Source organism: Sinohyriopsis cumingii, chromosome 1 (assembly GCF_028554795.1).
Source record: "Sinohyriopsis cumingii isolate HCF-2022 chromosome 1, ASM2855479v2, whole genome shotgun sequence".
Classification (NCBI taxonomy): domain Eukaryota; kingdom Metazoa; phylum Mollusca; class Bivalvia; order Unionida; family Unionidae; genus Sinohyriopsis; species Sinohyriopsis cumingii.
Window position 1 is genome coordinate 134,445,225 of NC_142961.1, and position 15,942 is coordinate 134,461,166.

The window sequence follows — 15,942 nt, forward strand, 5'->3', positions numbered from 1 at the left end:
TACAAAGCTGTGTGTGATAACATTAGCCATTGTAAACAAAGAGCTTCATTTCCTCCTTTCAGACCATTTGAGAGGACCATCACATTGCAGAAGGACAGCCATGGATATATTGGATTCATTTTCAAAGATGGCCGCATCAAGTCCCTGGTCAAAGACTCTTCAGCCTGCCGAAATGGCCTTCTTACTGAGCATCAGTTGATTGAGGTCAATGGACAGAATGTTGTTGGACTAAAGGTATGCTCTGCTGGCAGATATAAAAACCTGAGTCACATTAGCGGTACAGGTCATAGACCAGAAAAGCTTAAGGGATGGACAGTCATCATCATCTGACTTGGGTTTGCCCATTATCACAAGTTTGTTATTGCTACTCCTACACTGCTCGGAGGCGTACACACACATTCATTCCAGATCTGGTTGGTCTGAAATGAAAATGGTGCTGCTTAGACTTCCATTGTGGCCATCTTGAATATCTTATTGCTACTTGCCTTTAGTGGATGGTCATATCTGCATGGGGTTTTCACGAAAAGACTTGTATGATGTCCTAAATGAAAATAGTGCCAATCTAACATTCAGTATGGCAGCTGTCTTGAAAATATCGTTTTCACTACAACTAAACAGATGGTCATATTGATGTGGGATTTTACCTGAAGGCTTCTCAGAATGTCTAATTGGCTATAAATTAAAATGGTGCCACTCAGACTATATGGCAGACACAGTGGTTATCTTGAAAATTTGGTAATATTACTCCTACTGAATGGCTAGGCATATCAGCATGGCATTTTCAATATAAGACTTTGAATGGTATCTAAATAAAATTGGTGCTGATCTGATGTCCAGTATGGCAGCCATAGCAGTTATCTTGAAAATTTTAGTGTTATGCCTCCTGACTAGATGTCTTATCATCATGGAGTTTGAACCAAATGAAAATGATGGTAATCTGACCCAGGGTTTTCACTAAAGACTTCGTATGATGTCATGTTGATCCCAAGTGAAAACGCTGCATTGGTATTAAATATGACTCAGTGGCCATCTTGTTCTTGCTACCACACCTAAATGGATGGTCATATCGATATGGGTTTTTCACCAAAAGACTTCATGTGATGTGTAGTTGATGCAGAATGAAAATGATGCTGCTTTGACATCCAATAAGGCTGTTATGAAAATTTTGATATCAGTAATTCCAAAAGAGATGGTCATATTGACATTTTTTTTTGTTTCAATAAAAGACTTCAGATGATATCTAGTATGTTTGAAATGAAAATGGTACCAATCTAACATCCAGTATGGCCACCACAGTAGCCATCTTGAAATTATTTTTGTTGTTGTTTCTGTTCCTCCTGAATGGAAAGTAATGTTGACATGTTTTTCACAAAATAAAAATGATCTGACCTCCAGTATGGTCATCTTGAAAATGTTTGTTATCACATCTCTTCCTATATGGATGGTCATATTGTTATAGGATTTTCCCCAAGACTTCTTTTGATATCTACTTATTGCTACTTCTCAACAGAAAGTCATAATGTCATGGGATTTTTACCTGAAGATTTATTATGATATCAAGTCAATTCTAAATTAAAATGGTGTCTGTCTGACCTCTCACTATGGCTTCTGTGGTGGCCATTTTGAAAATATAGTAGTTGCTACTCCACATAGCTATCTGCTGTAGTGTAACCTTGGGTAAGACACATTTCTCTACTTGCCTTAGCACAGTATAACATTAAAAGTATTGCTATGCCATAAAGCAATTATGCAAATGAAAGCAGTGAAATGTATGAAAAAGGTTCAGTCTGTGAGCACATGGCTTCTTGAACAGAAGATTTATTGTCTGGATATGACAAGATTTTTAGTACTTCTCGAGTTTCATTTGCAGTTACTCTTGACGCACCTTTTATTAAATGCATTCACTGTTGATACAGACCTGCCAACCCTTAAGATTTTGCCGTAAGTATTACGAAAATTACCCGTAAAATACAGACTTAAGGCATAAAAGCAAAAAACTATGGAGAAATGATCATTGCCGATAAATCCGGAAAATTTGTTCATCCGTGATTGATTTGGATATCATATTAGAATTAGTGAAATTAGTCAGGGAACCAGACTAACTTTACAGCAGCACCTCAGATGCTTGAAACTGCACCTGTTTGTTCATGTGAAGCGTCTGCATGATAAAACTTGATTTAAGATTTTTTTTAAATGGCGTCCAGCAAGTGCTGCATATTTAAGACGAAAGGGAAAATAAGCCTCTTGAAAAGTGTTAATAATCAACACTGAAGAATAAATATGAATATTCAGATTCTTGTGAATAAAAGCTGGAAGGGATTCAGTTTATTTGACATCACATGCCATTTTTTATATGACTCGTGGCAAGATATAATTGTCATCATCATGTGAAATGGAAAAAGTTGAGAATTACGTCAAGTTGAGAGATAGCAACAAGCCATTGAGCTGTGTAGGGTTTGGAACTTGGGTTTGTGCAACTGTACTAGAGGTAAATAAAGTCTACGCTTACTTTTCAAACTTTTAAGTTGCACATAATGTTTATTTTCAGCATGTTTTGAATGCTGAACTTTTAATTACGTTTTTGAGCTTTACAATAGCAGTTCATGTTTTTTTTTTTAAATCTTACTGAAAACTAGTCAAACTTAAGGGAAAAAATAAACTGCCTTACTGAGATGGACTTGTCAGGGTTGGCAGGTCTGTTGATACAGTCATCACTTGAAAGGTCAATAATAATCTGTTAAATCCAAATTTTTATAATGGCACTTGTTGGTTGGGCTTTAATGTCATATAGAAATATGAGACAGTGATATCTTACCAAAGAAATAAAGTTTTGTAAAAATGGCTAGAGTTAGTGTCTAGACTGACTCCTTAATTCACAAAATGTGAGATGTTGAAATGAATAACTTTGCTCCTAGATATTCTCTTGCATTTAATTACAACATTTATAATTTTAATTCCAGGATGAACAGATTAGTGCTATCATAGATGCTGGCGGGAGAACTGTTACAGTCACAGTTATGCCTAGCTTCCTTTACGACCACATTGTCAAATGGTAAGTGTAGCACCGCGTCACAAATATTATTCCAATAGTGGTTCACTAGCGTAGATCCTATTTATGTATATACTCATCAGTTAGGTCCAACTGCAAACAACGTAGTCCCAGATTTGCCGTCGCATAATGCTTCTGCAGATCAAGGTCTTTGTTTTGCTGATTATTTGTAACAAACTGCATTCAGATTTGGTTGCACGTTATTTTGGTATATGTAGTAAGCTGATTTTAAAAGTGAGGATTGTAATTGGTACATTGTAAACAGCACTTGTTTTAGTGAAATGGGAATAGATTCAACGTGGTCTGGCACAAGGTGAGGCAGTACTTTTAATTTGATTATATCTTCTTATGTTAGAGAATAGCAGGCACAGTGTTTTAATTTTAATAAGCATATGATTATATTTGATAGAACTTGTGTAAATTTAATGGCTGTGTATATATAATGTAGATGCTGTTAAATTATTCATGATAACGTCAAGTTCAGTCACTTACTACACATCACCACGACAGTGGAAGAGATATATAATTGTACCCTTATCTTTTGATTCATCATTTGGCCATAACTTGATTAAGTTTTGTATTTGTATCAATTTTCAGGCAGTCATTTTCTGTAAACACATTTCTGGTTCAGAAAGCTTCTTTCTTTTTTCAACTTTATGTATTCATCTCTCTTTTATATTTAATTTCAGCATGGGAAATAGCATAGTGAAGAAGTTGATGGATCATTCCATTCCAGATGTGTAAAGGGGACTTACATGTGATACAGTAAACCTTCATTAAGGAAAGACCTGCTTAATGACATAAGATGTATAAAAGTTCAAATAATTGGCATGCCTAATTCAGTGGATTTGAAGATAACTTTGGTGACCTTTTAGCAGATGACACATGATTTTTATGTATATGTCATTCAGCCACGCCTGTGTATAATTGCCACTTGGGGTGGACATCTAGAAGTGGTCTTATGAACAGAGTTTGTGATTATCCATGTAAATATTTATTGGTTTTGTATAAATGATCTAAAAACTTGGGCTTCATAAATGTGTGGTCTTTTTTTTGGAGATGGTTACTTACCTAGTTGGACCATGAATCCTGCAGCATACATGCCAGCCATTATGCGTTTTTCACTAAATTACGCCTTGCACATAAACATATATGGATTATGAGATTTCGGTATATCCCCCTTCCAGAAAAATCAATAATTTGTTTTCTCATTTTTATTAACATCTCGTTAATCCCAAAGACCGTATTCTAGAAAAGACTGCTTCTACGTAACTAAGATAAAAGAGTAAGCTTGTCCATTAACTTGCATGTACTTTCCTATCAGTAATAATACATGCAGAGGTGTTATTTACAGAGTTCTTAATAGAACATGGACTGCCCCTAGTGGTAGAAGACTTCTTTGGTCCTTTAATCAAATGGGTGATTCCTGATTCCAAAATTGCATAATACATGCATGTGCAAGAGCAAAATCATCTAATATTGTTCTGTGTTTAGCTGAAGGTACTTCACTTCATTATGCAGAAGCCATGAAAATTGGGCTATTTAGTATTGCCACAGATGGGAGTAGCAAATACGATGACAGAAAGTTAAGCTCTTTTACTCTGCGTAAGAGACTTTGACAACCAAATGGGCAAAGTCCGTTTTCTTATTTCATTACCAGAATTAACAGTAAATTCCACTGTAGAAAACATTTTGATTTGCATAATAATATTTTGAATGAACATGATATTAATTGGCAGAACTGTATGGGGGTTTTCAGCTGATAATGCATCAGTGATAAGTGGAATTCATAAAGGAGTTGCATTCTATATTTTGAAAAATGTATCATCAGTGTACATCACAGGTTGTCTCTGTCATTTGATGCACCTTGCTGCATGAAAGGCTGCCAATTAATTATAAGGAGAATGCCTGATGTATCAAGTTGGCATTCTACCTGACAATGCAATTCATGCAGACAAAGTTGATTTTTTTCATCTTATTTCCGAGCTAAACAACCGAATAACTGGAAGATATAAATTTCCTCTTTTTTGTCAGGTTATCAAAGGAATAATGGTTCTTTATCATTCTAATGCTGACTGTGAGAGATTGTTCAGTATTGTTAACAAAAATAAAACTGAATTCAGATCCAGACTCTGTAACCCAGCACTTAGTGCTCTACTGGTGTGCAAAACATTGATAGTCTTAGCTAACACAAAGTGTTTTGAAATGCAACATGAGAGTCTGTTGCTTTTTAAATCTAAAAACGTTACTATGAAAACTTGAAGCAGTAATTGATTTTAATAGACAATAGGGGTAAAAAATCAATTTGTACATATGCTAATTGAATTTATATCATGTTATATGTGGATTACTCTTTTTCTTCTTGGATTACTCTTTTTGTCCACTTGGATTACACTTTTTCATTGCCAGGGGTTGGCATGATGCTGCAGTCATTAGATGTTTCCAAGAAATTACCATAGACCATGATTAATTACAGCACTGAAAATAATTGGTCTTTATTTATTACAGCTTAAGGTTTGATGGGTGGAAATTCATATTAATCTAGAAAAGTTGAGGAACGTCTTTCATAATTTCCTTGTTATCAGGTTTTATTTTCCATTCCTGCACAAAATGAACACGATTTCTGTGAACATGATTTCTAATTACAGATTAGCTTGCCCTAGAATTGAGTAATTTTAGGATACATTTAATTACAAAAGATGCAAAGAAAATAATTGAGTTTGTGATTGTTTACTATTTATATTTGTCTTTATTTTTATGGTTTATGTATGTTCATATAACTTTGAGGTAAATACAATGTAAAGATTTTCATGCGAGAATTTGGAAAATATATTTTCTAAATATTTTAGTATTTCAGTTTCTAAAGTCATTTCAAATTAAATGTGAATATTTTTGTTCTCGATTTTACTAGATGTCTGAAAGTGTGTAAAGTATAAATTTGACATGAAAGAAATCTTTTTTAGGATATGTCTGTTCGTTTCACTTTCATTTATCTTGTACACCTGCACAAAATAGCCAGATATATTTTTCTTTAGAGCCATTGTTAATTTTATGGGATAAATCATTGTCTTGTAATTGTGTTTTTCCAGCTTTTCAGGTAGTATTTTTTGAAAAAGCATTATCTTTAACCACAAAATATTATTTTGTTAAAATGTCTTTTTCATTTAGTTTTATATGCTATTTTATTTTCTTGATTGTCATGCTTATCATGTTTTTTTTTTTGGTTTTTTTTCCACAGTGAACATCTGGAATCATACCCATACCTTCATATTTATAATTAATTTCAACCCAATACTATCTGTTCATCTTTAAGGAAATATATTTTTCCTGTTTCAAGCTTTTGCTTCAGTGTTATTTGATAAAAGAAAATAATCTTTTGTCTCATACACAAAATGATCATATTGTTTACTATTCTCTTAACATTTTGGGATGTTATTCATTACAGACAGTGACTCATGGATGCACCATTCTGGTTTTATCGCAACTTTATCAGGTTTTGTAAAATAGTTTATTATTATCACACATAGCCAGTAAAAATAAATAATTTTGGATACCATAGAATTCTTTCCAAAAATGGACCATTGTGTTTTAGAGTACCATTTGTCATTGCATGAGTTCATTATATATTGTTAAAGCAGTGACAAAAGAAACTGCAACCATTGTAGTGATTCTTAACAAAATGGGTTCTTTTCATTTTTCTTTTCTTACCTATTTGTTTGGTTAGCAAAGCAATAAAACTCAATGAACTAAACATCTTGCGACTTAGTCATTCAGTGTAAATTTTGCCAAAGTATTTATAACTATTCAACATGTAGATAGTTTTCATCTCTAGTCAAAACCTCATATTGTTTGATAGTTACCATAACAGTTAAAAGAAGACTTGAAATACATGAAGTGGTTAAACATGTACAGTTTGCTAAGAGCAATCCAATCTATGATTTGCCATCAGTTTAGGTACTGGCCTCTTAAAGAAAACCATGTGGTCCTCTGTAGTCAGGTGACTGCTTTACATTCTTATTTTTGGAATTTGGACTAGTAATTGTGCTTGTCAGCTCAATAAAATATAAATTTGAATGTAATCAAATATTGTAAAAAGAATAAATATATTTTTTAGCAGCAACCAAACTGAAAATTTGGGTTCAGATTGTATGGAAAAGACAAGTTATATTTTCTTGCGTTCATTATATATTGTATACCAGGGTAATTTCCACATGGTTTTATTTTCACCATTGCTGCAGTTGATACAAAACAAGCATGTTTAAATTGTAAAAATTTAACTAGTGTAAATGTTAGTAATGAAAACGTGTGCCACCAAGCTTGTGAAATTAAAAACCTTAAACATAGTAAATGTCCGAAATTGTCAGTTTAAATAAACCTAAATTTTATCCACATTTGTAATATTGTGAACTTTTGGCATTTTTGATTACATTGTAAGAGCACTGAAAAAAATATCCATTTTAGTTATAAATGATTTCTTAAAAAGCTTGGTTTGATCAGTCAGAGGTGAATCAGATCTAAAATAAGTATATATTGATCAAGGGTCGGAGACAGGTCTTTCTTGATTAGTAAATGTGGCCACTTGATTATGTTACAGAAGTTAAAATACATTGTGCCACTTGTACTGCTAATTTGGTCATTTAATGTGATCTTAGTTTGCCAAATTTCAAGATGTAATTGATTCATATTATGCCATTTAATTTCAGTATAAAATCCAATTTTACGTATATCAGGTAAAATAGTAGGCTAAGGGAAGCAACACAGCCAGGTAAATTATTTGACCATACATCAGTTATCTACCATGGATTTTTTTTGTAGTGATGGTAAAAGTTCTAACAAGAGTAAACAAATATTTTCCAAGGAAATTTGGCAGTCATTCTTCAAATAATACTTAAGATGATAATGTACAAGGCAGAAGATTTAGAATAATAATATTGTAGCAATTAACATATAACCTGCATGTTTACTGTATTAAAAAAAAAAGGAATCTTGTTTTTGCCATATTTGTACAGCTTATAAATTTAGCCCTCAGAGACATCTTTTAATAATGAGATATTTTTTATTAAAAGTATTTATTTTACCCTCTATGAACGCATTTCCAAAAGAAATGATGCGTGTGACAGAATGGATCAATAGAATGGTTGGATTGCTACTTTTGAAATACATAGAGACAACACTCAAAAAAATAGAGATGATTTAATAAAATGTTTATGATGATTTAAATTTTTTTATTGCACAATAGTAAAAGAAAATAACAGCAGGTAAACCATTCATAAATGTTATTGTCTGTTCTTAAAGTTCTTAAGAGCACTTTATGGTTCACTGATACTCCTTGCATTAAATTATTTTCCCTCTAATGGCACTCTCTTAGATTACCCTCGAATGGCTTTCTCCCTCTATATATGTATGCCCTTGAATGGTATGCCCTTGAATGGATTTCTCACTACATATGTACACCCTCTTTTGGCTTATTCACTGTATAGTTATACCATCCAGTAGCTTCTTCACTGTATAGTAAATTATTGGTACTTCATGTGACTGGGGCTCTCATCCCGATTTTGTCCAACCTTGTGGCAGGATTCCTGGCAAGCACAAACTCCCTTGAACAATCTTTCAACCTGGCCTTAATTCTCCAGGGCTTGAAGTGGCTTAATTATAAGCTCCTTAGTAATGGTACACGTGACTGCCCTAGTTGTACCTTGCATATGGTCACTTTATATAGATCCTTATCATGAAGTGCACAAGCTTCTCACTGTTGAAAACTATTACACCACTATTATGGTCATATTATTGCTTACTCAAGTTTTTATTCCACAGTCAACTTTGAAAAATAAGTTTTCTCCACTGTCAATTTCAGGTAATAGATTTTTCTATTCTTTATATTATTGGAAATCTCGTGTAAATAAAATAAGTGAATACTTGTAAGTCAATTTTTGATAACGTGTTTGAAATTGAATAAAATCTTCATGAAAGATTTTTACTTTCTGCTAACTGATCAGCATTTGATTATACATTTATTTTTCTCACATAATATCTACCACAAATTGCCAGACAATAGATATTTCCACCACTGGGCAAGAACTGTTACATCACAGAATAATTCCTTTACGAAAGTTTAAACGATAGCCCATATCCTCAAGTACGTTCATGTACTAAAGGTCTCGTCAATGATTTTATTGTTTTTGTTTGTATTTGTTACATTCATTATTGGCTCAATAAAATCCATTTTCTTATGGATTGTCACAGCTTTGGGTTCTTTGTTCAGTTTATTCAAACAATAGGATTAGGTTGTGTAAGAGTAAAATTTGGCCTCTGTTCAGATCCAGATTATATTTGTATGGTCTTATGTTACATGTTTAGGCTCTAATAAACAGTAACAAAAGAAAGAGTGAAAACAACAAGCTTTGAAAAATGTAACATAATTTGTTTCTCTGGAAAACACTATATAAATGAAAAAATAAGAAGTTACGGATTTAAGAATCAAATCCAAAAATAATCCACAAATTAAATTTTAGAAACTCCTAGTAACAAAATGTTTAATGAAATTTGAATTCGAGTCCCGACAAAAAATCCAAAATGGAAGGTGGTGATGTATCCTGATTGATCCAAACATGAAATGAAAGTGACCTCATCAAAAGCCTGACCAATACATTTGTCAGCAAAAGGAATACTTTCGTGATCAACATCATTCTCATGAACTTTCTTTGCCATAGCTCTAGTGATTGCACAAATTGGGTATAAATCAGGAAATTCCTTTTCAATAGGATCGACTTTCTGATCAAAATAAGGTTTGCCATTATAAGTGGATTAAACAACCTAGTCTCCAACTAGGTCGTTGCCTAGTAATAAATTATTGCCATCGACGGGTAAAGCAAACACTGCTCGGACTGTCACTGGTCCTGAGATTAAGCCTAATGACAAATTTACACAATGGAGAGGAACATTAGTAAAGTCGCACTCTACCCCCTGAATAAGAACACTCTCATTAGAAGAAGACTTCTCAGAAGAAGGCAAAGTACCTGATAATGAAAGACTCTTGAGAAGCTTCTGCGTCCCCTAAAATTTTAATAGGGATGAGAATGGCCAAATCGCCCAAGAGTGATATATAACCATCCGACATGAATGGTTCATAAATCCCCATAATAAAATCAGACGGGGGTTTATTAGACCCAACAAATGTATTACTGTCAATACCCGACCGTGACCTTGACCTCTTAGAAATAAGAGCATTTGGAATATTTCTGTCTTGATTATGTTGCTATTTTTTCACTTTGTTGCAATCAGAAATAACGTGTCCTTTCTTCTTGCAATAGGTAGACGTAAGACGAGATAAGGATTTTTGATCATTCTTATCAGAAACTTGAATTCTATGAGTTGTGCCAGATTGAAATTTAGAAGGGCTTGTATTAGGCTTAAATACTTTTCTGCCAGAAGTCTGCTGAGTGGAAGACTTGCTTACTTTATGAATTAAGGTATACTCGTCAGCAGCACTAGCAGCTTTTTCTATGGTTTCGACCTTATGGTCATCAGGATAAGTCTTAATTTAAGTATGGACTCAGTTCTTGAACTCTTCCAGTAATATAAGTTGTCTTAGATTTTCATATTCTCCATCAACTTTCTTGGCTAAGTACCACCTATCAAATAACTGCTCTTTTTCTCTTGCAAATTCGACATAAGTTTGTCCTGCTTCTTTTTTATATTTCCTGACATTTTGCCGATAAGCCTCAGTGACTAACTCATAACCCTTTAAAATGCATTCCTTCACCAGATCATAGCCAGCACTCTACTGTACTAACAGGGATGCATAGATGTCTTGGGCTTTGCCAAAAAATGCACACTAATAATGGAGTCCAATGCTCCCTTGGCCATTTCAAATTTTCAGCAATTGTTTCAAAATAAGGAAAGAATTTGTCTACTTTTTTCTCTAAAAGGGGACATTAACCTCCTATTCTTAGTAACATCAAAACTTGAATTTGTACGTGAAGTGGGAACGTGCATTTTACTTGCCACCTCTACTTCTTTTATTCTAAATTGATATTCCCTCTCTTCCTCCTCTCTTTGCATTTGCATTTGCATCCCTCTCTCTTTCATCTTTCTCCGATTGTAACATCATTTGTTTTTCTCTCTCCTCTTTATCCAACTGCAGCTGCATTTGTTTCTCTTCTTTCTGTCACTGCATTTGTTCTTTCTGTAACTGCATTTGTCTTTCTGTCTCCTGTTTCTCCGCTTGTAACTGCATTTGTTCTTTATGTAACTGCATTTTTATCTGTTTCTCCTCTTTTTCTTTCTGAAGTTCCAGCTTTCCTAACTCTAATTCCATCTTGTATTTTAATTTTAATTCCTTTACTTTTATGTCAGAGTCTGATACAAGCTTACTGATCGAAACCAAGGCACTTTGATCCTAAACATTCTTTTCTACAAAATACTGGACCAAAATGTTTTTTATTTCTTGCTTCGTTAAAGAAGCTTTTGCCACAGAAAGACTATATTTTCTGGCAAGCTGAATCAATTTATCTCTTTTCAAACAGTCTGACTGCTCTTGGGTAGGATTTGAAAGAATGATCTCCATCTTTGATGACATTGTAAAAAAGGCCTGTTGATTTCACTAAAGATTTCTAAAATGTGAAATAATACTTGGGATTAAATTTTTTTCAGAAACTTGGGGAATTTAAATTTCAAAAGCAAAGTTTTCTGAAATATTTTAGCAAAGGTTCGTATCCCAAGGACGAGCACCCCAAGTTTATGTTACGAATCAATGCTCTTAAAATAAGTTACAGAAAAGAGTGAAGACAACAAGCTTTGTAAAATTTAGCAAATGATTGAAATCCCTAGACTACAAAGTAAAACATTAAGGGAAGAGAACTTATGGTATTTGATGAAGGCAAGAATATTCAACTTAATACAATGATTTCAATATCTTTACACTGATGCCTTTCTTCAGTGTGACAATCTATGCAGCTAGGATCCCTGTAAGGTTAAAGATTCTTTTCAGCTTGAAAGTTGTAAATCAACATCTGCTTTTAAAGGTAAACAAACTTGTAATGTACAATTAAATGCAAGATACAAATATAACTCCACAATGAGTAATACAAAACGTAACGCCGCTGTTAAGTAAAGCACATTTCATTTGCATACTAGCGTAAAAATGATCAAAATTGTTTGCAATATTGTCTTGCAATGTACGAAGGCTACAAACGAGATACTATAAATCTTCGAGACCTGTCTTTACACATTGCAACTTTTGTTAATGGTTTTCAATTAATTCCTCCGTCTGTATTAATCTTTGAGCAAATCTGTATAGAAAAGAAAACTTTTGAGTACCAAATTATGACATGCACAAGGATTATGGCACGGTCTGTAATCTGTAGGGTATTTTAAAATTTGTTCTAATCGAAGATTGTTGTTGTTGTAGGGTATAACGCCATTATTTTCAGCACAAGATAAGCTATACATAGCGGCCAGTATTAATGGTGGAGGAAGAACCATTTCGAACCCCAGAAAAAAACACCCACCCACGATAAGGTACTGGCAACCTTTCTCACATACCCACATTGGCCGAACTTGAGACTCGAACCCAATCAGACAGAGGTGAGATGGCAGTGATCCGTAACGGTGAACGCTTTAGATCAACCGGCCATACGTGCCCCCCCCCCCCCCCCCCCCCGGAAGATAAACATAAGGTAGCATTTGGACAAAATATATGCGGTTCTAGCAATGGAAAAATTGACTCAAAAGGAAACAAAATGTAAGTTTAATACATATCAACTACACATATGGAGGTTTCTATTTTCTGAATGATTCTGCACGTGACAACCATTTATATCTGAATTTACTATAGGACATGTGCAAGATACATGGTGCATTACATATTCTATCTTTTAGATGGACAAGCATTGTCACCATTCATCTCACTTTGAAATATACAACTTTTTCACAATTAATTTGTTAAACCATATAATTATTTATCTTAGGCCAATGGTAACTTCTGGGGTTTAGTGATGCTGCTCACATATCAGTATGGAAGCTATTTAAAGCTGGATGCCAGTCAGAAATCAGCTGGGAAATGCAACAAATCTAAAGGTGCATTATGAATATTTAATTTGAAATGTACATTATGTATTTAGCCTCGTAACGTAAGCCCATGTGTCTGCCCACACTTATAAAACGATTATGTTCCTTACCCCAAAGGTCACTGAATATTTTCATCACCGAACGGACAGTTCTATTGTGGTCATGTGTTTTACCTTCGGAGCCGGATGGTGATGAGATAAAACGGTTAGCAATGGTATAAACATGAAATTATTGTTAAACATACAAGCGCTCAATAGAAGCAATTGCAAAGAATCACCATTCACAGTAACCCCGAAAATTAATAATAATAATAATGATAATAATAATCATCATCATCACTTAATGGAGCACTTAATCGTATGAAAAACTCTAAGCGCTCTACAACATCAAGTTCACACATAAGGGCAAAAGAACAGTTTGCATATAGGCAACAAAAACACATGAAACTATCTCAAAAACACTATAAAAACATAAAATATTACACAAAATAACAACATAAAACATATCAATGGTTTACAAAAATAATCTAAAAACAAAAGATGAGTTTACAATACAGTTTCCGTCGAAAAATAATGACAATATGGATGAATGTCAAATATGTTCTTGCTGTTGGAAAATATGTCTTGAGAGCACTCTTGAATGTAATCATGGATTCTTTATCTCTGAAATAAAAAAGCATTTCAATTCCAGTAGCTGGGCCCTGACATGTAAATGCACATTGTCCATAGGATTTAATATTTTACCTTGGGAACACGAAGAATACGAGTGTCAGATGATGAGTGCAAGCTTCTAGCAGATATATACACATGGGTGAGATCAGATAGGTATTTAGGACCAATGAACTGTAACAGAGGGGAAGATATTTTGTGTTTCATTCTACTACCAACAGGCCTCCAGCGGAGTTTGTGAAGAAGTGGCTGGTTATGGCAGTTCTTTGTGCTCGAAGAATGGTCCTAACTGCAGTGATTTGGACCTTTCAAAGTTTCTGCGGAAGATACCGTGGCAGACCAGAAGAAAACTGTTACAATAATCATGTCTAGAGAGCACCGATGAACACAAAAAGTATTTTTGTGTCATCAGCTGTGAGAAGATTGTGAATAGAGCCGTTGCGTCTCAGCTCCAGGTATGATGCTCAATAAGTGTTCAGGACATAATGATACTGTGGCTGAAAGTTATCAAAAGTAACACCTATATTTCTAATTGATTGCCTCAATTTAATGGGTGTGTCACTGATATTAATTTGATTCTGGTAAATGCTGGGCTTGAAAACATTTTTTGTCAGGCAACTTGCATGGCTTTAGTTTTATCATCGTTCATTTGTAGCTTATTAAACATCATCCTAGACTTAACATCAGAGGCGCACTTCTCTATGCTTTGAATGGTGGAAGCAACTTCTTTTGGTCAGCTAGATTTGTATAGTTGAGTGTCGTCAGCATAAAACTGATGGGACACAGGATGGCGGTTTATAATACTTAATAGGGGATGTGTGTATAGAATAAATAGAATTGGTCCCAGAACAGAACCCTGTCGGTACCATAACAAAGACTAACTGGGTTGTAATATTTACCATTTATTGAAATAATTTGTCTTCTTTCAGTTAAGGATGAGTTGAACCTTGATAAAGCAGTACTGCGGATGCCCAAAAACAAACTGCAGACAGTGAAGATATGTGAGGAAATTTTATTAAAGGCCGTGGATAAGTACAGGAGTGTAAGAATTGAAATCTTAACATCATCCAAATCAGAGAGAAGGTCATTAGCGCAGTTTCAGTGCTGTGACAGGGGAAATAATCCGACTGGAAATTGCTGAAGAGATTATGTAAATTTAATTGATATGCTATTAGGTACAGAACAACCTTTTCTAAGACTTTTAACGTAAATATTAGGCTAGAGACAGTGCGACATTTTTTTAAAATGTCGTTGGGGTCAAATATCGGTATTTTGAAAAGTGGCTTTACAATAGCAATTTTAAAACGTGATGCAGAAGAAAACAGTTGAAAAATATGTATTTATGACGTCAGTCAAAGCAGGCAATGTAGCATTCAAACAGTAAAACAGCAGTGATGTATGAATTGGATCCAGTTCACATAACTTGGCGGCACACTTTCTTTTGAACTGTTTGAAGACAATCCGTAAATATAGGCTGTAATGTTGTGAATGTGAGTTGTCGAATTCTGTATCTTGGTAGCAAGGTGAAGATTGGTATGGTTGTATGATCCGGTCAAGTTGATTTTTGATAGGTTTCGCTTATCACGGAAGAAATTAGCAAACTTATCTCGTTGACTGTCAGGGGATATTGTGTCTGGAAGTGGTGTAGACTTATTCCTCGCCAATAATTTATCCATGATACAGAATACCTATTTGCAGTTGGTACTCTCAGTACCTTTTGTACTTAAGAAGGTGAATTTTGTTTCATGAACTATAATTTGTAACAATGCTTTTGGTAGCTTCATCAGTCTGCTTATGTTTTGTCAGATCAGATGACAGCCACTGTTTCTCGGCCTTCCGGTGTTCTCAGATTGTTCTCGCTTCCAAAACAAGTAAATGAAAAATAATATGTGCTAAAATGAAGAGTAAAACATGACGGATATAATAAAAACTACTGATAGAGACGATAAAATACGCACAATAAAATGAGAGCAGCTGCCTCTAGCTTTTTAGGCGATGACGAACCGGAACATGAATATTCCACCCCCTTTTTCCCACGACCACTACATAACTATCAGCGAACCATGATCATGATGTAAAATCCGTTGCATATTTTGCTGTGTCTTTCTGCTGTGGCTTCATACGCTTAGTTTGGTCAGAAATATTTGAAACTGTCTT

The 15,942-nt window shown here is 34.3% G+C and overlaps 1 protein-coding gene across 1 annotated transcript in view; it reads left to right on the plus strand.

The window, feature by feature from the left end:
• The window catches only part of LOC149807894 (syntenin-1-like), a 29,593-nt gene extending 20,302 nt beyond the window's left edge, over nt 1–9,291 (plus strand). Inside the window, exons 6-8 of the mRNA XM_089971756.1 lie at nt 63–234; nt 2,961–3,052; nt 3,739–9,291. Of these exons, the coding sequence (XP_089827882.1) occupies nt 63–234; nt 2,961–3,052; nt 3,739–3,793 (319 nt within the window). The 3' untranslated portion in view covers nt 3,794–9,291. The remainder of the gene's footprint in view (nt 1–62; nt 235–2,960; nt 3,053–3,738) is intronic.
• The last annotated feature ends 6,651 nt before the right edge of the window (nt 9,292–15,942 follow it).